Source organism: Halichoerus grypus, chromosome 9, assembly GCF_964656455.1.
Source record: "Halichoerus grypus chromosome 9, mHalGry1.hap1.1, whole genome shotgun sequence".
NCBI classification, from domain to species: Eukaryota; Metazoa; Chordata; class Mammalia; order Carnivora; family Phocidae; genus Halichoerus; species Halichoerus grypus.
This window is the reverse complement of record NC_135720.1, coordinates 55,114,418-55,140,236: the sequence shown is the minus strand read 5'-3', so window position 1 is coordinate 55,140,236 and position 25,819 is coordinate 55,114,418. Positions and strand designations below refer to the sequence as shown.

The following is a 25,819-nucleotide window of genomic DNA, read 5'->3' as shown; positions in this document are numbered from 1 at the left end:
CAAATAAATAAATAAAATCTTTAAAAAAAAAAAAAGAAATCACCAAGTTCATTTACAGAAATTTAATTCCAAACTTCTAAAATATAAGAGAAGTATAAACTGCAATTTTTCAGAGTAAAGCTATTATAATACAGAGCTCAATAAACAAGCGATTACCAATGACATTATGATATTCCTCCTGAGATTATTTTCCCCTACCTATGGGGAAAATTCCAATTATTTTAAGTAAAAACCAAAGACCTCGGGGCACCTGGGTGGTTCAGTTGGTTAAGCATCTGACCCTTGGTTTCAGCTCAGATCATGATCTCAGGGTTGTGGGATTAAGCCCCAGGTTGGCTCTGGGCTCAGTGCAGAGTCTGCCTGAGAGTCTACCTCTCACCCTCTCCCCTTGATCGCCCCCCAACGCATGTGTGCGTTCTAAAATAAATAAATAAATAAAATCTTTAAAAACAAAACAAAGACCCTGAGGGCAGAAGACTCATAGGGCTAAATAGCAGCACAAAGTTTATTAATAGCAGCACATACTTTCCTATAACGCAGACAAGCAAATCTGAATCATTAAAATATTTATAATACTAAAATTACTAGGCACATTTTAAAATGCCATATATGCCAAACATGAACAAAAAACCTGTTCATTTACAAGCTACTAGTACAATTACATTACCATGTTTTCTCGGAGATCTTCATTCTGTGTCATTTGAATAATTGTCTGGAAAAGCCTAGGGTGATACTGAATTAATACTTCACATGTCTCTCCATAGCCACCCTAAAAAAAAAAAAAAATTTTTTTTAATTATCTAGGTTCAAAAGAAGTTCCTAATGGAAAACTTATTTCCTCTACACACCAGTCTGACACTAAAGGTGTGGGTTTTCCACACCAAGCAATTCTCCAACTCTCTGTGGACAACAACTGTCATAAAATTTAATTCAATTCTGACGCTAACCCAGAGTTAACACAGACCCCACAGGTTAGGAGCTCAGTCTCATAAAAGTGCCCCCACTTCAGAAGACACTCACAAGTCCAGGCCACCCACACTTCTAACTAACCAACTTTAAGTCAGGAGTTCCCATAAACCACCCCCTCAGGTTTGATAATCTGCTATTTGCTGTTTGATAACAGCTCACAGAATTCAGGGAAACACTTTATTTATTATAAAGGATACAACTCAGAAACAGCCAAATGGAAGAGATGCACAGGGTAAGGTATGTGGGAAGGGGCACAGAGCTTCCATGCCCTCTCTGGGCATGCCACCATCCCACAACTTTGATGTGTTTGCCAACCCAGAAGTTCCCTGAGAACCCCACTGTATACAGGGTTTTTATGGAAGTTCCATTACATAGGCATGATCGATTAAATTATTGGTCGCTGATGACTGAATTCAACCTCCAGTCCCTCTCACCTCCCTGGGAGTCACATGACTGGCTTCCAGGCAATCAGCACCCATCCTGAAGCTATCAGAGGCTTTAAGCCACCAGCCATCTCATTAATGTACAAAAAGACATTCTTATCACTCTGGAGATTCCAAGTGCCTGAGAAGCTCTTGTGTTAGGAACTGAGATGAAGACCAATATATATTTCTTATACTATCACAGTTCCTTTAAAAGATCATATTCTTTAAAAAAAATCATATTCTTTACAGAATAAAAATCTTTGCATCCACCCTCTCATTTGAGGAAAAAAGGTGATTTTACCAGTCTCAGTCTCTATTATAAAGTAAAGGGCTAAGAATATACATTAACAACATACCTGTACACATAAATCCAGAGGCGTTACTCCATTTTTATCTGACAGATATTTAGCTCCTCGTAACAGAAGAATCTGTGCTGTGTCTCTCTGACCGTGACTGTACAGAAGTAAAACCATGTTAAAAAAATTTTTTTTTAATTTAAAGTCTTTCTCTATCAATTATGGACAGTCAATATGAATCAAGAGAAGACTAACAATTTTTAAAAATTGAGAGGAAGATCTGAATTACATCCTCAACATCCAGGAAAACATTTCCCAATGTTAAATCATACCTTCATCACGTAGATAGGAAACTGACTTATTAAATCTTAGAATTGAACTTAGAACACATTACCTACAATAAATCATAACATTTAGGGATAAACAGCTACTATTCAGGCTTATGCTCCATTTTTTTCTTTCAATCATTTCCAACCTTCTTCCTACCACACCCATCCAAGTCTCTAGACCTCTTAGTCAAAAAAAACCTCAATATTCAAAACAAGAGTATATTTTATGGCACTTTAATACTTGGCAAAAAAATAAAAAGGAAGGAAGGAAGGAAGGAAGGAAGGAAGAAGAAAATACAACTATCAAAATAAGAGAATGAGGGAAGGGTAGGGATTAATTATCCAAAAATACTATCTAGCTTTCAACCTTCATTTTATCAACCCACTCAGTTTGGCTTCTGTTGACAGCTATTTAATCTGATCTAGAATGAACAATGCTCTTATCCACATGCCCATTCTACTTATTCTCTTTCTAGTAGGAGTAAAATTAGTAACCATCATTCTTTCAGCTAGGAGGAAGCTAATTTGAAGACAGTAACCACTAGACTCTAGGTCTCATTATTCAGTGAGCTAATCTGATCCAAGATACTCTAGACAATAAAAAATAAAGTTACAATCCACAGACACTACAGTTTGAAGTTAATTTTACGAAATGCCCAAAGAAGTCATACGGTTTAGAAGAGTATCTAATCAAAAATTTGTTTTGTAGATGACAAAAGCTACTAACTCAAGCACAGGTGAAACTAGAACTCAGATCCCTGTCTTCCAAAACAAGACTCTTCTACGATACCATTACACCCAAACCAGTATGTCATTTCCCAAAGAGAAAGACACACAGATTTCTCAGAGTTAAAAAAAAAAAAAACCACTCATTCTTTACCACAAAATGACACTGCATAAAGTGTAATTTATAACCAAATGGCATTAAACAATTTAAAATTTTTTAAGTTTAATAAACCCTACTATGAATGTGATGGCAGATATTATAGATATATCACTCTCTCAATACTTTATTGTCATACTGATTACTTAGCTTAATACAAATATCAAGAGGCCAAAACTGGCTTAAGAACAGTGCCTAATTTATTCCAGAAAACCAAGAAACCAAATAAATCAGCAATCTTTCCAAAAGCAACAGTAGGTAGTTTTACTATTGTACATCAAGAAAAGTCTTCATCAAGCATCATTTGTCATTAAGCTGGGAGTACTGGTCAACACATTATATATTAAAGCTAACAGCAAGAGTTTACAATTAACACCATTCTATTCTTTGTAATACCTAAAAATGAAAGCTAAGTGAAAAGAAACTAACTTATTAATTTATTTAGAGAGACAGTGTTATCTTTGCTACTACGCTTGATTCTGAAAAACCCAAAATTGCAAAGCTAGTCTGTTCAACTTTAATGACATTTCTTCTATAATTATTTAATATCCATGTGTCCAATCTTTCCAATTAAACTATAAACTTCTTCACAATATATTTGTTCCATAGCACCAAGCACAGTAGTTGGCTTATAACATATATTCAATACATATGTTGAATTATAGTTTTTAACTTCAGGTACCATTCATTTGACAAATAAGCATTAAGTAAAGTAGTGTACTACAGAGAAAAAAAAAGACCTGAATCACAGTTTATTTAGGATCTACTAAATGACAAGCATAATGCTCAGTTCTTTGTACAAAGTCTGACTTAATCCTGACACTATTATAAAATAAGTATTCATTCCATTTTTCAGTTGAAAAAACCATGACTTGAGAAAACCACAGTTATTCAAGATCACAGTTACATGACAGAGGAGAATTTGAATCTAGGTCAGTCTAACTCCAAAATCTTTCATCTATATATTATTCAACCAAGATGAATAAACAGAGTTTGCCCTCAAAGAGTAAACAATTTAGTACTCAAGAGAGTATGGTACAAGGTGCAAGGGGATACATGCTATGAGAAAAATAAAATGGGGATCACACACAATGGACAGACAAGATCACCATGTACAAATGGGACACTGTTGAATATATGTGGTTTTACAAAGTCTCCAAATAATTTTATTTATCATATATAGCAAAAAGGATAATTATCATGAAGGAAAAAGAATACCATTTTGACATTTTTAGAAAACTGGAGTAATTTCTAAAACTACATTAAAATCTCATCTACAATCAGGTAACATTTCATTTCAAAAATAAATTAAAAGCAAGAAACAAGAACTAAAATATATATAAAATCTGCATAACCCGATTAGGGCTTCAAGTGCCTCACCGACAATACTGCACGACATTAAGACTAACCTATAACAGGGGCGCCTGGGTGGCTGTGGTTAAGCGTCTGCCTTCAGCTCAGGTCATGATCCCAGGGTCCTGGGATCGAGCCCCGCATCGGGCTCCGCACATCGGGCTCCGCGCATCGGGCTCCGTGCATCGGGCTCCCTGCTCAGCGGGAAGCCTGCTTCTCCCTCTCCCACTCCCCCTGCTTGTGTTCCCTCTCTTGCTGTGTCTCTCTCGGTCAAATAAATAAAATCTTAAAAAAAAAAAAAAAAAGACTTATCTATAACAAACTGCTCAGAGTGTTGCATAAAAGATTTTTCAGTCCAAATAACTGCAAAAATTTGCCCAGTGAACAAATATTCTTTATAATTCAACTATTTTTTTTTTTTATATTGATTGAGATAATAGTCCCTTCAAGGAAATGCCAATGCATTCTCTGGAAACTAAGTTGGCAAAGATTTAATAAGAAAGCTATAGTACTTCTAACGCATTTAGAAGTGATTTTTCAAGCACCTTCAGTCTCCTAATTTTAGGCTTTCAAGGATATGATCTGAAAACTTGGCTAAAGTGCATATAGCACATATACTGCAGTATTTTTCTGGAACAACTTATAAAACAAAGAGACTGTATTTTCTAATAGTCTTTCCTATTCTAAAGTTTACAATTTTGAGTCTCTGGCTGTTTTATATGGCTTTGATTGTGAACTGAAAGAAGTTGCTTGGCAGTAGCTACAAATCCATGTTCAGAATCACACCTTTTTCTATTTCTCTACTGCAGATGTCTATAATTACATAAACATCTCACTAGTTTACTGTATCTATATAATCCCAGCTAACTCTCACTTTTCCTTTTTTTTTAAGATTTTATTTATTTATTTGACAGAGAGACAGACACAGCAAGAGAGGGAACACAAGCAGGGGGAGTGGGAGAGGGAGAAGCAGGCTTCCCGCTGAGCAGAGAGCCCAATGCGGGGCTCGATCCCAGGACCCTGGGATCATGACCTGAGCCAAAGGCAGACGCTTAACGACTGAGCCATCCAGGCGCCCCCTCACTTTTCCTAATAGAAAAAAGTTATCCCAGATATAGAAAATACTTGAAAATCATTATACATCCAAACCTTTATTTAAGAACTCAGGGGAATGGGAAGCATACAACTGAAAATAAAACCAATCTAGCAATTTAAAGACTTGAGGCATTTGTAAATACTATATAAAAGTCCTAGGGGTGCTTGGGTGGTGCAGTTGGTTAAGCAACCAACTCTTCGTTTGGCTCAGGTCATAATCTCAGGGTCATGGGATCAAGCCCTGCAATGGGCTCTGCACTAAGACTCTTTCTTCCTCGGGGCACCTGGGTGGCTCAGCCGGTTAAGCATCTGCCTTTGGCTCAGGTCATGATCCCAGGGTCCTGGGATCAAGCCCCGCATCGGGCTCCCTGCTCAGTGGGGAGTCTGCTTCTCTCTCTCCCTCTCCCCTGCTCGTGCTCTCTCTTAAAAAAAAAAAAAAAAAAAGACACTGTCCCTCTCCCCTCCATGCACTCACTCTCTGGCTCTCTCTAAAATAAATAAATAAATCTTAAAAAAAAAAAAAGTCCTAAAAATAGGGGCGGCTGGGTGGCTCAGTCAGTTAAATATCTGATTCTTGACACTGGCTCAGGTCATGATCTCAGGGTCATGAGATCAAGCCCTGTGTCGGGCTCCATGCTGGGCTTGGAGCCTGCTTAAGATTCTCTCTCTCCTGGGCACCTGGGTGGCTCAGTTGGTTAAGCATCTGCCTTTCACTTAGGTCATGATCCCAGGGTCCTGGGATAGAGTCCCACATCAGGCTCCCAGCTCAGCAGGGAGTCTGCATCTCCCTCTGCCTCTGCCGCTCATCTCTCTCTCTCAAATAAATAATCTTAAAAACAAACAAAAAAAGATTCTCTCTCCCCCTCTCCCTCGCCCCCCCAAAAAAAGTCCTAAAAACAAAGCTGCCTAAAAATGGGGGTGGGACGGGGGGAATCATTGTGTGCCTATAGTACACATGAAAGAAAGCTAATGAATTATGTATTATGCAAAATGCCTAGAGGAAAAAAGTGGCTGGGAAATAGTTCCTGTCATAATTTTAAGTCAAAATCAGTTTGAAAATGACTCATTCACAGCAGCACTACATAATTAAATATGGCTCAGAATGAGAATATAAGTAACAAAAAGAAAAAAAACGAAAAGGTCTGTATGGTGAAAGAAGAATCCTATTTCTCAGAATAGAAATCTTGTATAGCAATAAAACTGAGGACAACCATACTTTGTGCTCACTGAGGAGTGGAGAACTGTGCTACAGTTTAGTAGGCACTTACTAACGACTAAGTGCAAAATACCCTGCCAGATGCTTTCTATAAGCCATCTTATTTAATTCTCACTATAGTCCCACAAGCCAAATAGCAGCATTTCCATTTCGTAAACAAAGAAACAAAAGCTTCAGAGGTCAAGAAACTTGACTTAAGTTACACAGTTTTGGGGCCAAGATTTGAACCCTGATTCCAAGGCTCCTTCTCCTATATATCTCAATACTTTTGGAATGTAATCCAGAATTTTTTTAAAAAAGCATATGATGATATATCTAGTAATACCTCTCAACCAATAAAAACTTACATTAAGGTTTTTTTTTTTTAATTTAATTTGTCTATAGGGTCAACTTGTTCTGTTTCCCACATTCCTTTCCCTTTTCACTTATCAGAGAGAATACACTGGGAATAATTTATATGTTTAATGTATACCTATATCTAGATATCACAAATAAAATTAAAAGTATGCCTACAACAAATACCATATGATTTCACTCATATGTGGAATTTAAGAAACAATACAGATGAACATATGGCGGGGGAAGACAGAGAGGAAAACAAACCATAAGAGACTTAAAAATAGAGAACAAACAGGGTAGATAGAGGGAGGTGGGTGGGGGATGGGCTAGATGGGTGATAGGTTTTAAGGAGGCACTTGTCGTGTTGAGCATTGGGTGTTGTACATAAATGATGCATCACTGAATTCTACTCCTGAAATCAATATTGTACTGTATATTAACTAACTAGAATTTATATAAAAATTTAAAGAAAAAAAGTCTGCCTACAAATGAACCATGTTCTATATCTATCATCCTGCTACAATGATAAATTTCTTTTCTTGTTTCAATTTTAATCAGACTTGCCTAACTATCTCTGTTCAAAGAAATCTAATATTTGCTAAAATAAAAGTTAATGATGGGAGGGGTGCTTGGCTGGCTAAGTCAGTGGGGCATGCGACTCTTGATCTTGGGGTTGTGAATTTGAGCCCCATGTTGGGTGTAGAGATTACTTAAAAGTAAAATCTTAAAAAAATTAAAGAAATAAAAGTTAATGATGGGAATATAATACTAACAGAAAGTACTTCTAAAAAACTCTTTTACCATACCTCTATGCTCAGACTAACCATAAGAATATCCACGTTCTGCACAACACTAATATACCTACATTTAACTATTATACATGCATTATTTTATAGAAGATACTTCTCAAACATGTAATTATAGCAATTCATTCATTCAAAAACATTTACTAAGCATCTAAATGCAAACCACTGTAACTACACATTGAATATAAAGTGGTGAATAAAATTCTTGCTTTTACTGACCTTTCAGTCTAGTAGGAGAGAGATACTATAAACAAGTAAACAATTACAAAATACAAAGTGTTATAAAAGAAATAATTGGGGGGCACGTGGGTGGCTCAGTTGGTTAAGCATCAGACTCTTAAACTCAGGTCTTAATTTCAGGGTCATGAGGTCAAACCCCATGCTGGGCTCCATGCTGGGCATGGAGACTACTTAAAAAAAGAAAGAAAAGAAAAGAAAAGAAGAGAAAAGAAAAGAAAAATGACTGTGATGCTGTGCAAGAAAATTTGGGGACAGGCCTACTCAGACTGGTCAGGAATTGCCTTCCTAAAAAGTCACAATTAAGCAGTGACATAAAGAAAGAGTCAGCCACATAAAAAGCCAAGGTAAGAGCATTTCAGGAAAAACAGTATGCAGAAAAGCCTGCTGGAAAGAGTCCCTTGCATTTGGTGAACTCAGAGAGCCAATGTGTCGGAAACAGTGAGCTAAGCCGAGGTCAGACCATGCAGGTCTCACAGGCAAAGGCAGAATACGTATTTTATTTGAAATGCAACAGAGGCACTGAGAAGTTTTAAATACAAAGTTTAAACACAAAGTGACAAAAGCTGATCTTTTTTTAAAGATTTATTTTGAGAAAGTGAGAGAGAGAATGGCGTGGGGGCAGAGGGAGAGAGAAAGAGAGAGAGAGAAAGAATCCCATGCAGACTCCATGCCGAGCACAGAGCCCGGAGCCCAGCTCAGGGCTCAATCCCACAACCATGAGACCATGACCTGAGCCGAAATCAAGAGTCAGATGCTCAACTGGCTGAGTCACTCAAGCGCCCCAAGTCAATTCATTTTTTTTTAAAAGATCACTCTGGGGGCGCCTGGGTGGTTCAGTTGGTTGGTTGGTTAAGCGACTGCCTTCGGCTCAGGTCATGATCCTGGAGTCCCAGGATCGAGTCCCGTATGGGGTTCCCTGCTCAGCAGGGAGTCTGCTTCTCCCTCTGACCCTCCCCCCTCTCATGCTCGCTCTCTCTCTCAAATAAATAAATAAAATATTAAAAAAAAAAAAATCCACATAAAAGATCACTATGGCTGCTCAGGAAAGGACAGATGGGAAGGAAACAACAGAGAAATCAGGGAGACCAGTTAAGTGACGACTGCAGCACTCTAGACAAGCGCTAACAATGTTAACTAAGGTCATTTCAGTGAGTTGGAGAGAAGAGATTCAGAATATATTCTGAAGGTGGAATTTACAGAACTTACTAATAAATTCCAAGTTCAGGGTCAGAGAGAGACAGAGAGAAATAAAAAAATAATGATCTAGTTTCTGGTTTAAACAAGTGAAAGGATAACAGTACCAATGACTGAGATGAGAAAAGGTAGACACAAGGTTTGAAAAGGAAAATCAGAAGCTCTGTTTTGGACACGCTGACATCTGAGATTCTGTAAGACTTACAAGTGATGATGTAAATCAGGCAGGTGGCCATTCAAATCTGAAGCTTCAAAGAAAGGACTGATCTAGAGATAACTGCTCAAGATAGGATGTGATTTCAGGTAATCAAACAATGACATTATTCATAAATTCAGGACGCCATGGAAAGAACTGGTTTTCTAGCCAAGCAACCAAAACATAAGTATAATTTAAGAAAATGGTTGGATTCAGATAGCATATTTAGAAGTCTAGAGATCCAAAAGTCCTTGTATTCTAATTCAAGGTTGTTCAATGATGATTTGAAGCAGTCTAATAAAAGTAACATCAGCGACCCTAAAGAGAAGCTAAACAAGAATTAAAGTAGGTCTTTTAGGCTAAAACAAACCTCCAGTAAAATGATGTGTAACAGAAAAAAGGATAAGAAGAAAAGAGGAGCTTTCTGGAGAACTCCATATCTGCATTTAAGAGCGTAAATAAATACTGCACTTCATATAATCTAAACCAAAGACAAGAAACAATGGTTTACTGTAAGCTGCTTCTAATTGCAAACTACATTTATATAACATAGTATGTATATATGTGGGTGTGTATGTATGGGGTGGAGTATGTGTGTAATTGTTATGTTGTTAGTTCCTTATAGACTTAGGTTTATTACTGTATCACTAACGCCATAATATATGGCACACACAGAGTGCTAACTAAATGTCTGCTTATTACATGAATGAACCAACGAACAAAATACATGCTTCAAGAAAATGAACCAAGACAGAAGCACAAAAACAACTTAATGCATAATTTAATATCTAACAAGACAAATTCGAAGATTTTTTTTTTAAAGTTACAAATCCAAAGAAAGCAAAGACATGGATGGCTCTGGTCCAAGACATAGTTTAATAGTTTATCCCTCTGGAACTGACCTAGTACTTAACAAAGAAAACTACGGAAATTACTGGATTATAGAGATGTCTTTTTTCATTACTTATTAAGTAATTAGTCTAAAATTTAAAATTTAAATAATCAAGTAAATCAAAAGCTCCCACCTATAACATATAAAAACACTGGCAATATAATAGAAAATGCTTTTCCTTGTGCAGTTAGGTGAGCACAGTATTTGTGGGAAAACAAGAGAACTTTAGAAAATATACAGAAATGCTTGTGTTTGGAAATGCAATAAATACATTAATGAGAGCATCTGGAAATATAAAATATCCTACCTGCAAGCAAAGTACAATGGAGTAGCTCCAGATACATTTGGCCTGTTAATATCAGCACCACTGTCTAGCAAGCACTGCACTGTCTGGAGGAAAAAGAAACAAAAAGTAAAGCCAGAGAAGTCAAACAAAGACACAATTATCACAATTTAAATAGATATGAGGAATGCTCCTGCCACTACCTGAAATTTTAAAGTAGAACAAGTAGGAACATGACAATTATGATGGCTGAACTTCTTCAACTTTTTGGTTAACTCTCTAGAAACAATATATGTGGAATTATCAATGTAATATAACCTGTGTTAACCCGGGAAGGCTCTAGAAAATCGCTGACCACGTAGCTACCAAGGACTTGCAAAATGGCTAGAATAACTAAGGAACTGAATTTTTAATTTTATTTTATAATAATTAACTTAAGTTTAAATAGCCACATATTGCTAGTAAAGTTAACACAGCTCCTCTAGATATTTGAATTTAGAAACCAGAATTTTGCCTCTAACAACAAAAAATAGGTACCAGAACTATCACTTTCTTAAACTCAAACATAATTATTAATCATCATTATTAAAGTTCAAAATGTTGAAAAGCTAAGAAGTCCTTTTGCTAGTAACAGTAACCAGTTTCTGGTAACTCAGTTTCTCTGATAGTCTCATTTATACATACTCTGTCTCCTAAGCTCATTCTGCAACCATCTGAGTCATACTAAGAAAAAGCAAGTTAATATAAAATCTTAATGTAAAATCACATATTTGGTAACTAGATATATAGAATGTGGCTCTCCTGAAAGCCTTAAAAAAAAAGAAAAGAATCTCTTCTGGTTTTATTCCTTTGATCTTCATTTGGGTTTCTCCTGCAAAAAGGAAGAAAACATGTAAAAACCCAAAAGTTTTTGGAATTACACTGTTTAATATTACTTCTGGACTGAACACACATGTTCATTATTGCTGTTCTAAAATCTAATACAAGGTCAGTAAAATAATAAGACTATAAGCCCACAAGGAAGAACAGGAAAGAACACAACAGCATACGAGACAAGTCAGTAAGTTTTGGTAAAGTGGCAAGCAAGTGGAGGAATAGAAACCAACTTAGCAGATCAAAAGCAGCTGAAGTCTAAGTGCCTGCAAACGTGGATTCCAACACACCACCAAATTCTCCCTGTAGAACACACATACAAAATACAGGGACTGGAAGTACCAGGTACCTTCTAAGACAGGAATAGTTACAAAGAGCTCTAAACAGGAATATTAGTGAAAGCCTATACAAGAAACAGCTGGACCTTACCACTGGACCCTTTCTCCCCATGCCACAGAGTTAGCCACTATCTCTCCCTACAGTGTCTCAAAATAGTGAGGTTTATCATCTGGACAAAGTGAGTAGGGAGGCTCTAGACTGACAAGCAAGATACCTAGATAAAGCAGAGATAAGGAGCCATGATGAACACAGTTAAGTGAAAACTTCCAGCCCCTACATTCCACTAGGCTCCCAGAAATCCAGTAGCCAGGCTAAACCTCAAAGGGTGGAGAAACTAAGAAATTCCCAAGTCAAAAAAAAAAGGAACTGATAACTATCTAATGAATCTTTCTTTGTAGAAAATAGTCCTGAGATATTCTGTAGGAGCATATACAAAAAATTACTAATTCATAAAAAGAAAATTGAACAAAGCCAATTATTAACTTTAAGAAAAATAGTCACCCTTGGGCGCCTGGGTGGCTCAGTTGGTTGGGCGACTGCCTTCGGCTCGGGTCATGATCCTGAAGTCCTGGGATCAAGTCCCGCATCGGGCTCCCTGCTCAGCGGGGAGTCTGCTTCTCCCTCTGACCCTTCCCCCTCTCATGCTCTCTCTCTCTATCTCATTCTCTCTCTCAAATAAATGGGTAAAGTCTTAAAAAAAAAAAAAAAAAAAGAAAAGAAAAATAGTCACCCTAGACAGAAAATGTTATAATTCATTACTTGACTCAGCAGTAAACAATAGTTACCTAACTATATATACACCTAATCTTTTCTGTCAAAATTTACAATTTAATTTTAGAAATGGGGAAGAAGGCATGGGAAGAGGATTTAAATGAGTTAAATCCTCACTCACCAGGACAAGAAATGATTCAGCGATATCTGAAAGTTAAAGAGCAACAGAAGCATATTATTTGGAAATAGATACCAGAAGGAAAACTAAAAGAGCTGAAAATTGTTGCCTGCTGTTCATGACTGGACAAAAAAGGGTGGTTTAAGGGACTATCGTTGTTTATTGAAAAGATTCTGATAAAAGTGAAATATTTTAAGATACAGTATTCATGTATTACTACTTGAATTCACTTCTAACCCAAGAGGAATAGAAACACTGTTACATAAAATTTTATTATCAGCTATAGAATTCCTTTAAACTGAGGCCAAGTGGTCAAGCACAGCTTTCAAATATAAGAAAAATACTATTTTATAAGACAAGGCCTACTTGAGCCTCTTGATTATGGCCTTCTCCTTTCTGAGTTTTGACCTAGAAGCTGTGTCTACATGGCCCAAAACAAGAATGAGATGGACAGCAGCAATAATGTTCATTAGCTGTTATAGAAATTAGACAAAAAGCTGTAACTCAAAAGGCTCAGGAGAGATGAAAGCACTATATATACTGAAAATATATACTAATATGCAATTAAAACCAAGCAATTCACATAGAAGCAAAATAAATTATTATTATTAGCTTAAAGACTTTTTTTTTTTAAAGTAATCTCTACACCCAACGTGGGGCTTGAACTCACAACTGCTAGATCAAGAGTTACATGTTCCACTGACTGAGCCAGCCAGTTGTCCCAGAAGCAGAAATAAATTATTAAAAAACATACTACGCATTTACAAAAATTATATAGTTGTTTAAAATACATAATGATATAATAATATGAGTAACCTTAACATGTGCCTGGACACTGTGCTAATAAATTTAATACATCCTGTGAGGAAACATATTCTCTCTACTCTTAAAGTAGGAAACTGTCCAATATCCGCCCCCCCAGCAAAAAACAACAACAACAAAAAACTATTCTCCTATTCCTAGATAATCTACCGGGGGGGGGGGTCCTTCCTCCATACAGTATAAGAAACTGCTAGGAAAGATCCTTGAAAGAAAAGCATTGAAAGGGAATTTTCATATGGCTTCAAGAAACCCTTGAGAAGAAACAACACATTTTCAACAGACTTCATGACCCTTCAAGTGATAAAACAATATTCTGAGTGGAAAACTAATGTGCAAAGCTAATGTTTGGGTCAATCTCCAAAGTCATTTAATTGAAGGCAGTGACTAACCAAGACCACCTGTGCCCAATACACTGAAAAATTACAAAGCAAGAAATCCAAGGCAGATCTACTTTATCAACGTCAACTCGCTAAATAACAATGATCAAAGTAAAAAGGAATAGATATTCAATATTAAGATTACAAGTAAAAATCTGAGTTGTGGTATTTCTACTTGCTAAAAGACAAAACAACAAAAACAGCATCTTTATCTTTTATTAAAAATAATTCTGATATGACTTGACAGCAATGCACAAATTACTTATCCACTAAGAAAAATAGCCAACTCACTAATCAATGACTGGTTTACATAGGTTTTTCTATAGAAACCTGTCCACCTAAACCTATCAAAACTTTGAAGTATTATATAACATCTAGTAAAAATCATTATTATCCAGTTGTGTCTAAAATTACAGTAACAGGGCGCCTGGGTGGCTTAGTTGGTCAAGCGACTGCCTTCGGCTCAGGTCATGATCCTGGAGTCCCGGGATCGAATCCCGCATCGGGCTCCCTGCTCGGCAGGGAGTCTGCTTCTCCCTCTGACCCTCCTCCCTCTCATGCTCTCTGTCTCTCATTCTCTCTCTCTCAAATAAATAAATAAAATCTTAAAAAAAATAAAAAATAAAAAATAAAATTACAGTAACAGAACTATTATTTGTTCACATTTCCCAGAAGTGATTAAAGGAGAATTCTAACATTAGAATAAATAAAATTACTCTGAACATAAAAATACAATCTAAAATGTTAGTCTATCTACCTTTGTGCCTCAAGGCTGAATCCAATGAAACGTTTTTGCAAAAGCTTTCAATTAAGTTTGCGTGGCTGTCCTGTAATTCTCTGGATGAAAAGCTTGAATGCCGACTAAAAGGTATCAGGAGAGCTGACTGAACATAGGTAAACACTGTTCCTTACCAAGTTTACAATTTCAGTAAAACATGCAGTCACTTCTTTCAAAGACAGTGTATGTAATACCAATGTCAAACAATTCTTTTAAGTTTCAGGAGCTTAAATATACTCTAAGCAGGGTTCAACTATCATTTTATATTGTTTGTGAAGCTTCATATTTAGCTATATAAATTTAGCAACATCTAATCCCGATGTGTACTCTAATTTACACAAACTGTGACTAAAGCAGAGATAAGGAGCCATGATGAACGCTAGGATTTTTAAATCCAAGTTATTCTAGGAAAACAATAATCAACCATTTGTGGCAATTTAACACATTAACAAATCTTAAAGAACTAATAACAAAGAAAAAAGTCACCAAAAGTAAGTTCAGTTTATGGCCAAAAAAATTGGAGTCAATTATATCCATGTAGAATAATATTAGGTTTTACCATACTTTCTAAAAATGAGATTAAAAATCAAGTAACACACTGGTCCTAGCTTACTGCACAAGACTAAATGAATTAAGGGTCCAGATAGAGTGCTCTCTGTACTTTCCTTGCAGAATCACATCATACACATTAATAATGGTGGAAGGAAGGAAGGAAGGAAGGGAAGGAGAGAGGGAGGGAGGAAGTAATAGTACCAATACTATTATTGCTCTTAAGTGTCTTCCGAAGTGTTCACAATGCTTTACTTAATTACATAAACAGTAAACAGAATATACCATAGGAGGTAGGTAAGGGCAGGGGAAGAAAAATTTGCCAAAGACTATATAATAGGCCAGCTAAATACCAAACTCTGAAGTGATTTTTAAAATCAATATCCCAAGACAAACCATAATTTTGCTATTGTAAAGCTAGTAACAGCTGACCTAAGGAAAGTTATAAAAAAATTAAATTCCTAAGGAGTTGTTATGCTCATTTCTTTCATCTGATCCTTTTTAAATAGGAACAGAGAGTAGTTTAAAATCTATTGGGGCACCTGGGTGGCTCATTTGGTTAAGCATCCAACTCTTGACTTTGACTCAGGTCATGATCTCAGGGTCATGAGATCTAGCCCCGTCTCTCAAAAATAAAAAATAAAAAAACTCATAGTGCTATTATGTTGCAAGGACATAAAATGGTCAAAATGCATTCTCAACTACCCAAACCACTTCCTTTCAACAAGACCTTTATCGTGGTTTACCTCTAACAAAACCAACACATCTATATTAAATCATGGCAAAGATTATTCAATTTCTTAGTTACAACAAAACTGCATTTTTCTTCTAAATCTTTTGTCTTTTAGAAAATAATGTAAATCTGAACAGCACTTCTTGTTATCAAAGCGAAAATAGCAGTATTCAGTTACAAATTCTACAAAGCTTTAGAGCTCTTAACCAGTTGATCAAAATGTTTTCATGCACTCCTGAGATTTACCCTAAAGTGAGATTAGAAAGTAAATTTAAGAGGATTTATCATTATCTCTTTAATCTGAAAAGTGCTACTAATTAATACCTTTTAAAAATTTTTTTTTAAGATTTTTTATTTATTTATTTGAGAGAGACAGAGAGAACACGGGCAGGGGAGGGACAGAGGGAGAAGAAAAGGGACAAGCAGACTCCCTGCTGAGCAGGGAGCCCAACTACAGGGCTTGATCCCAAGACCCTGAGATCATGACCTGAGCTGAAGTCAGATGCTTAACCGACTGAGTCACCCAAGAACCCCTCTTTAAATGCAGCTTCTTTCTCCCTTTAAAGTTTTCTATTTTATTTTGTAAAACATATATAATCAATATGCAAGCTTTTAAGCTTAAAAATAAATCTTGAAACCTATATGCACTGCTACATGTCTATATGGAACCAAGTTCTGAAGACCTTTTAATGAATTTATGCATGAACTGACTTTGAGACAATAAAAAGGCCATTTTTACTTGCAGCTAAAGTAAGTCAGTAGGATATCTGACAAAGCATTTTATACTCAGTGTTCAACTTATGGAAAGATATACAAAGAGTTAAAAAAAATCAATAATCCCTATCCTGTAATAATTTATCATATCTATGCTCATCCAATGAGATTTGAACATGTCCCAGAAATACATAAGTAATTATAAGGCATAGGTAATATTAGCACAACTACCAACAAAGATTTTTAGGAGTATAATTCAGCCTGGAGGCTAAAAGATAGACTAATTTTTCAAGATTCCTTCTTGCCTCGAGGAAGAATTAAAGATGCATACAATGATTCATAAAACACTAAACATACTCTCTATCTGTTCATGATCCTCACAGATAACTATAATTGACCAACTATAATAGAATGGAATCTCACTCACCAATACAATCAACCACAAGTCAACATGGCTTTTTGTACCCTTCCTCCTCTACTATATCTGCAAAACCTCACTCTGTGAAACTCATCATCGCAGTGAAGTCAGGCCCCCTTATAAATCTTTTGAGATTATAATTCTTCAAAGGCATCTGACTATGAGGAATTCTCCCTTACTTCACCACACCTGCTTTAGGTTGTAAAGCATATGGAGTATATTATACTCATACTAACTATTCTTCAATAACTTCAGAAGGCAATTCTAAATTTTTAATGCAGCCTGTAATGCACATGTTTTGAAATAGGGTTTTCTTAGTAATTCTTGTCTCTTCACTGGCTCAAGGCAGCTAAAATTAGTTTTCATAGATCACTTCTGATCTGAATCCCAGTTTTTTGTACAAAAATTCTTGGCCAACAGGTAGGATTTATAATCTTATATATGACACTCCACTCCTGTTATGGCAAAGTGTTTATATTAAAGTGGGTGCTTTTCTGTCCTGTAACAACTACCAGCAGGACTCATCCTCTAATGTGCAACCATTGTTTAAAAACCTGGGCCATTCTAGATTAGGACATTTCAGATCATTTTTTTTTTCACACAGAATACTTTTTAAATTAATACTGCTGACTCTCAGAAAGTAAAAACTAGTGAGAAGGAAATACTCCTTGAAAACACTGGGTTAGTTTTCAGATGATAAAGGACAAAAAATAAAAAATAAAAATGAACAACTAGTTTTCAGAAGAAATTCCAGGGAAGAAAAAAAAATTCTATATCCCTCCTCTTATGCAACTCATTAAACATAAGACAATGTTACTCTTGGCCTCACTATCTTAAAGAAGTGCAATACTCTGAATTATAATCACATATAAATCCATTTAAACATGTAGCATCCTACATCCTGAACCCAGATTAGGAAAAAAGTGCAGAGATGAAAATCAAGATTCCAGTAAGAATTCTCAGAACACAAAGATAAGACCCAGAGAGAGTGTGTCCAAAACAATACATATTGGGCGCCTGGGTGGCTCAGTCGGTTAAGCTCTGCCTTCGGCTCAGGTTATGATCCCAGGGTACTGGGAGCGAGCCCCACATTGAGCCCTGACATCACATCAGGCTCCCTGCTCAGTGGGGAGCCTGCTTCTTCCTCTCCCTTTGCCTGCCACTCCCCCTGCTTGTGCTCTCCCTCTGTCAAATAAATAAATAAAATCTTTAAAAAAAATACATATTAAACACACAAATTTCTGTATCTGCAGTTATTGATGGTGATTTTTTTTGTTTTCGGCTGGTTTTTGTTCTTATTGTTATGGTTAACAAGTAAATAAATTTCTATTAACAACAATGTTAAATGTGGGGAAAAAAAAAAAACTCAAAAGTAACCAGGACAGGAAACTATAACAAGGCAGATTTTAAATTTTAAACTAACAATTTTTGTATAAGGCAGCAGTCTCCTAATAAAAGAAAAACTATTAGCAACTTTTAAAGTTAAATGTTTGTACATGGGAGTAACAGGAAAGTACTGACGTAAAACAAATGCATGATCTTAGAAATCTAAGTAAGAAAGAAAACAACCATCACTCTAGTCTTACATCATATTCCAAGACAGCAGAAAAATATGATAATCTAAGCTGAAATATTTAAGCAATGTCAGTGCTCACTTTCTTACCATCTAATCCCAGTAACTGAGGCATAATGGTAAAAAATAAAATATAAAAAAGTTATGTGATAATAAGACTGAGAATAAGAACATTATTAGAATTACATGTGATGGACATTGAGGAGGGTAATGTACTATGGTGAGCACTGTGAACTGTTTAAGACTGATGAAGCACAGACCTGTACCCCTGAAACAAATAATACATCATATGTTAATTAAAAAAAAAAGAAAAAAATTACATGTGAACATACATTTAAAATTTTAGTATATTCAGCTATCAAAATCTATGAATCAGAAATAAATTTGAAATCCAAATACTTTAAACAGATTTAAAAGCACTATTTTCTATTCTTTTTATCCACAAAGAATATATATTAATCATAAGTCCATATGATGCAAAAAATGTTTTAAGATTTTGCTACGATGCTTCATGTTCCCAATTATGCACAGTGAAAAACTTTTCATGAATTCAAAGTTTTCAAAAATAAATACATGCAACTTAAAGTCCTCATGGCTGAATTTACCGTCTTGTGACCGTTCTGGCAAGCCACATGCAGCGCTGTCTGCCCCATCGCATCCTCAACATCGACGTCACTGACGTGTTGTACAAGGTCATGGAGTAGTTCTGTCCGCCCATTCACGGCCAGCCAGTGTATCTGTACAGCCATTTAGTTACTTAACATTTGTGCAAGGAGTGTTTCATAAAAACAGCAGATAAATAATGCTATTATTTCTCAAACGTGAGTATGATATACACACTAAAGATTAAAATAAAAGCCCATATATTTTCCTATTTTTTATATGGGGAAAATATGCATCAAGATGTAGATTACACCACCATGTACTTCAAAATCAAGCATTTCATGGATCACAACAGTTAAATACCCTAGACTTAGGATCACCAAATACCCTGCTTCCTAGATGATCCTGGACTCTATGCACAGCTTGTCTCTAAAGAAAAGGTACTGGATACTTTTCCTTCCCCAGAAGTAAACATGAATAAAAAGGTAATTAACACAACAGACATCATATTCTTTACTTCTTGTATTTTCCAAATAACTCATGTATCATACATAAATAGTAATACATAGGGAGGATAAAATACTTATAACTCTACCACTCAAAGATAATCAATGTTAAAACTCTGGACTATGCTATCCATGCATTTTTCAATTGACTGTTTTCCATTAAAAACTGTATCATGAAACTTGTTTTAGGATGGCAGCTTAAACACATGCATCGACTTCTATTTCTTCCCCAAACACCACTGAAATGACAATAAAGAGTACTTTCCTTAAAAGACAGACCCATTACGATAAAGATAAAAAGATACTATAATAGCAACAAGTTTTGCAAGTTAAAAGCTTTTGTCTGACTTGTCAGAACAAAAAACTGAATCCTAAACCAGTAATAGAAAAAGCCAAGGAAGGTGACTCAGATCACTAAAATCCCAAAAGGCTCAAGAATCGGTGATAAGCACCTTGCATCTCTTGAAGTAGGGATGAAAACTGGTGGATTTAGACCCTTATATCTCCAACCCTCCCCAACTCTTCCAGGCCAATAACTGCCCCTTCCCAATCAGAGAGAACACAAGAGCCTTGAAAACAATCTCTAGTAAGTGACAACCGGCACAATGAAGCAAGACTATCACATTGTAAAAGGGAGACAAAGTCGTTTACATACTGAATACTGAAATCCCAAAGAATTCTCCTCTACCTAATTTCCAGAATGCTAACACCCTCCTGGCAATTGTTAGAGCTTTCTCTGAGGAATCTAACCAGCTTGAGAGTAAATGCCTAAAGAAATTGATATCGGGAAGGATCCAAAAGGCAAATGCCCAAGAACACTGAAGCCCATAGTGAATAAACCTCATTCATTCAAACGGGGCTTTCAAATAGCTTTTTCCAATTCCACCAAACATTTGACAAATGCATCTAGTTTGAAAGACAAAATACAAAAAAAAAAAAAAACCTAGGGAAAAAAAAAGTAGAGAAGGAACCATGAATATTCAAGGAAAAAACTTCAAAAGAAAAAGCTATATTTAATACTCTCAGAGAGGGGCGCCTGGGTGGCTCAGTTGGTTAAGCGTCTGCCTTGGGCTCAGGTCATGATCCCAGGGTCCTGGGATCGAGCCCCACATCGGGCTCCCTGCTGAGCAGGGAGCCTGCTTCTCCCTCTGCCTCTGCCCCTGCTTGTGCTCTCTCTCTGTCAAATAAAAAAAGAAAAAAAAAATACTCTCAGAGAGAAAACATACTGACTGCATCCTTCAAACAAGAACAGGCTACTATTTTTTTTAAAAGGACAATGAAAAGCAAACAAACTCCTGGAACTTAATACTGTGACAGAGACATGCAAACTCAAAAAAGATTTAGAAGATAATATTGAGGAAGCCTCCCAAGAAGCACAAAAAGACAAAGAAATGGGAGAAACAAGAGAAAAGGTACGAAAATTAAAAGGTTAGCCCAAGAGGTCCAATATTCAAATAACAGGAATTCAAAAAGGAGAGAACAGGCAAAACAGAAGATTGAAATCATCAAAGAAGTATTTTACGAAAATTTTTCCTGAGTTCCCATTACATGAGCTTCCAGGATAACACCTCAGCATTACCCAGCCAAATGGATATAATTAAACCAAACCCAGACCTATAATCCCGAAATTTTAGAACTCTAAAGACAAAGTAGGTTCAATAAGTTTCTAAAAAGGAAAAACAGAACAGGTTTCATAAAGAGTCAAGAATCTAAATGGTGGGGCACCTGGGTGGTGCAGTCGGTTAAACATCTGACTCTTGGTTTTGGCTTGAGTCCTGATCTCAGAGTTATGAGATCAAGCCCCACATCCCTCTCTGTGCTCAGTGAGGAGTCTGTTTAAGACTCTCCCTCAGGCGCCTGGGTGGCCCAGTCGGTTAAGCGGCTGCCTTCGGCTCAGGTCATGATCCCAGGGGTCCTGGGAATGAGCCCAACAGCTCCCTGCTCAGCTAGGAGCCTGCTTCTCCCTCTCCCTCTGCCTGCCACTCCCCCTGCTTATGCTCTCTCCCTCTCTCTGTCAAATAAATAAATAAATATTTTTTTTTAAAAAAAGACTCTCTCGGGCACCTGGGTGGCTCAGATGGTTAAGCGTCTGCCTTCGGCTCAGGTCATGATCCCAGGGTCCTGGGATCGAGTCCCGCATTGGGCTCCCTGCTCCTTGGGAGCCTGTTTCTTCCTCTGCTTCTCTCTCTCTCTGTCTCTCATGAATAAATAAATAAAATCTTTAAAAAAAAAAAAAAAAGAGGCGGAGCAAGATGGCGGAGGAGTAGGAGACCTGGATTTCGTCTCCTCTCAGGAATTCAGCTGGATAGGGATCAAACCATTCTGAACACCTACAAACTCAACAGGAGATCAAAGAAAAGAAGAGCAACAACTCTCTGAACAGAAAAGCGACCACTTTCTGGAAGGTAGGACGTGCGGAGAAGTGAATCCGAGGCGATATTCGGGAGGATAGACGGCGGGGGAGGGGCCTCCATCGGCGGCTTCTGGCAAGTGATAGAGCCACGGAGCACAAAGTCGGAACTTTTAGAAGTCTGCTCCGCTGAGGGACGGCACTCTGGTGGCGAAGTGGGGGGTGGAACCCTCGCGGGACAGTGTGGTCCCAGGACCCTCGGGGTCACAGAAAGACCGGGGGTGCCTGAGTGCGGCAGAGCTCCCAGGTATCGGAGCAGGGAAGCCGGCTGCAGAGACGGAGCCCAGGCGCGGGCTCTCAGCTCGGGGTTGCTATAAACCGTGATCCGCGGCACAGTCGGGCCACTGCTCCTCCAGCAGGGACCCAACAAGCGGCAGATCCGGGGAGACTCACCTTCTTCCCCCGGGAGGAGCTGTGCGGGAGCACACCGCGGGGATCTGCTGGGCTTGGAGACTCCACCCGGGGTCGGGTGCCAGATAGAAAGGCGCGGTCACAGGCCGGATGAGCGCGGAGTGCAGCGGGAGACCGGGGAGACGGGAGTGACTGACGGCTTTTCTCTGGGGGCTCGCTGAGGAGCGGGACCCCGAGTTCTCGGCTCCGCCGGGGCGGAGACTGGGAGGCCACCATTTTCACTCTCCGCCTCCAAACCTGTACGGAGAGCTTGCAGGGAACAAAAGCTCCGGAGAGCAAACCCGAGCAGATTACTTAGCCCGGACCGGCAAGGGCGGGGCAATTTTGCCTCCGGCAAAGACATTTGGGAACCACGGCAACAGGCCCCTCCCCCAGAAGATCAGCAAGAACAGCCAGCCAAGACCAAGTTTACCGATCAATGAAAACGGCAGAACTCCAGCGCTAGGGGAACACTGCACATAGAATTCATGGCTTTTTTACCATGATTCTTTAGTCTTTCAAAGTTAATTATTTTTTTTTAACTTTTTTTCTTTTTTCCTTTTTTCTTTTTTTTTGAATTTTTCTTTTTCCCTTTTTCAACCAACATCTTATCAATCCCTTTTTTAAAGATTTTTTTTTTTTTTTTAATTTATTTATTTGAGAGAGAGAGAATGAGAGAGAGCAAGCACATGAGAGGGGGGAGGGTCAGAGGGAGAAGCAGGCTCCCTGCCGAGCAGGGAGCCCGATGCGGGACTCGATCCAGGGACTCCAGGATCATGACCTGAGCCGAAGGCAGTCGCTTAACCAACTGAGCCACCCAGGCGCCCTTATCAATCCCTTTTTTAAAAAAAAACATTTTTATTTTTCATTTTTAAAGTCATATTCTATCCCTTCATAGTAGTTACCCGTATTTTTGGCATATATATATAAGTTGTTCTCTCTTTAAAATCTTGAGATAGTTTCTTCTAACAGATCAAAATATACTCTAAATCTCTAGTGTATGGTTTTTTTCTACTCCCCTGCCTGATCACATTCTCTCCCTTTTTTCTTTCTTTTTTTTTTTTTAATCCTCTTCTTTCTTTTTTCAAACAACTTATCAAATCCTTTTTAAAAATTTTTTATAATTTCATTCTTTACAGTCATATTCCATCCCTTCATCATATCAACCCTTATTTTTGTACATATATAAGTTTTTCTTTCTTTAAAATTTTGGGAGGGACTTTCTTCTAACAGACCAAAATACACCCAAAATCTAGTGTGTGGCACTGATCTATAATCCAGCCTGATCATATTTGATCACATTCTGTTTTTGTTTTGTTTTGTTTTGTTCTGCTTTTGTTTGTTTTTATCTTTATCTTTTTCTTTTTTCTTTTTTTCTTTCCTTTTCTTTTTTCTCTCTTTCCCTTTCTTTTCCCACTGCTTCAGGTCTTTTCTGATTTGTTTAGAGTATATTTTCTGGGGACGTTGTTACCCTGCTAGCATTTTGTTCTCTCATTAATCTATTCTCCTCTGCACAAAATGACAAGACGGAAAAAATCACCTCAACAAAAAGAACAAGAGGTAGTACCGACTGCCAGGGACCTACTCAATACGGACATTAGTACGATGTCAGATCTAGAGTTCAGAATCATCACTTTAAAGATACTAGCTGGACTTGAAAAAAACATGGAAGTTATTAGAGAAACCCTTTCTGGAGAAGTAAAAGAACTAAAATCGAACCAAGTAGAAATCAAAAAGGCTATTAATGAGGTGCAATCAAATATGGGGGCACTAACTACTAGGATAAATGAGGCAGAAGAAAGAATCAGTGAGATAGAAGACCAAATGATGGAAAATAAAGAAGCTGAGAAAAAGAGAGATAAACAACTACTGGATCACGAGGGCAGAATTCGAGAGATAAACGATACCATAAGACGAAACAACATTAGAATAATTGGGATCCCAGAAGAAGAAGAAAGAGAGAGAGGTGCAGAAGGTATAATGGAGCAAATTATAGCAGAGAACTTCCCTAATTTGGGGAAGGAAACAGGCATCAAAATCCAGGAAGCACAGAGAACCCCTCTCAAAATCAATAAAAATAGGTCAACACCCCGACATCTAATAGTAAAACTTACGAGTCTCAGAGACAAAGAGAAAATCCTGAAAGCAGCTCGGGAGAAGAGATATGTAACCTACAATGGTAGAAACATTAGATTGGCAACAGACTTATCCACAGAGACCTGGCAGGCCAGAAAGGACTGGCAGGACATATTCAGAGCACTAAATGAGAAAAATATGCAGCCAAGAATACTATATCCAGCTAGGCTGTCATTGAAAATTGAAGGAGAGATAAAAAGCTTCCAGGACAAACAAAAACTAAAGGAATTTGCAAACACGAAACCAGCCCTACAACAAATATTGAAAGGGGTCCTCTAAGCAAAGAGAGAGCCTAAAAGCAACATAGACCAGAAAGGAACACAAACAATATACAGTAACAGTCACTTTACAGGCAATACAATGGCACTGAACTCCTATCTTTCAATAGTTACCCTGAATGTAAATGGGCTAAATGCCCCAATCAAAAGACACAGGCTATCAGATTGGATAAAAAAACAAGGCCCATCGATATGCTGTCTGCAAGAGACTCATTTTAGACCCAAAGACACCCCCAGATTGAAAGTGAGGGGGTGGAAAACTATTTACCATGCTAATGGACACCAAAAGAAAGCTGGGGTGGCAATCCTTATATCAGACAAATTAGATTTTAAACCAAAGACTGTAATAAGAGATGAGGAAGGACACTATATCATACTTAAAGGGTCTATCCAACAAGAAGATCTAACAATTGTAAATATCTATGCCCCTAACATGGGAGCAGCCAATTATATAAGGCAATTAATAACAAAAGCAAAGAAACACATCGACAACAATACAATAATAGTGGGGGACTTTAACACCCCCCTCACTGAAATGGACAGATCGTCTAAGCAAAAGATCAACAAGGAAATAAAGACTTTAAATGACACACTGGACCAAATGGACTTCACATATTCAGAACATTCCATCCCAAAGCAACGGAATACACATTCTTCTCTAGTGCCCATGGAACATTCTCCAGAATAGATCACATCCTAGGTCATAAATCAGGTCTCAACCGGTACCAGAAGATTGGGATCATCCCCTGCCTATTTTCAGACCACAATGCTTTGAAACTAGAACTCAATCACAAGAGGAAAGTCAGAAAGAACTCAAATACATGGAGGCTAAAGAGCATCCTACTGAAGAATGAATGGGTCAACCAGGAAATTAAAGAAGAATTAAAAAAATTCATGGAAACCAATGAAAATGAA

General features: G+C 37.4%; 1 protein-coding gene across 3 annotated transcripts in view; it reads right to left on the bottom strand.

The window, feature by feature from the left end:
* HACE1 (HECT domain and ankyrin repeat containing E3 ubiquitin protein ligase 1) overlaps positions 1-25,819 on the bottom strand; it is a 110,519-nt gene that overhangs the window by 58,524 nt on the left and 26,176 nt on the right. For 2 of the 3 annotated variants that reach the window (XM_078054935.1, XM_078054936.1), the window contains 4 exons: positions 19,187-19,318; positions 10,541-10,623; positions 1,751-1,847; positions 668-769 (listed from right to left, as the gene is read on the bottom strand). In XM_078054935.1, coding sequence (XP_077911061.1) covers positions 668-769; positions 1,751-1,847; positions 10,541-10,623; positions 19,187-19,318 — 414 coding nt within the window. The remainder of the gene's footprint in view (positions 1-667; positions 770-1,750; positions 1,848-10,540; positions 10,624-19,186; positions 19,319-25,819) is intronic. The other variant, XM_078054937.1, reaches the window with a different exon arrangement.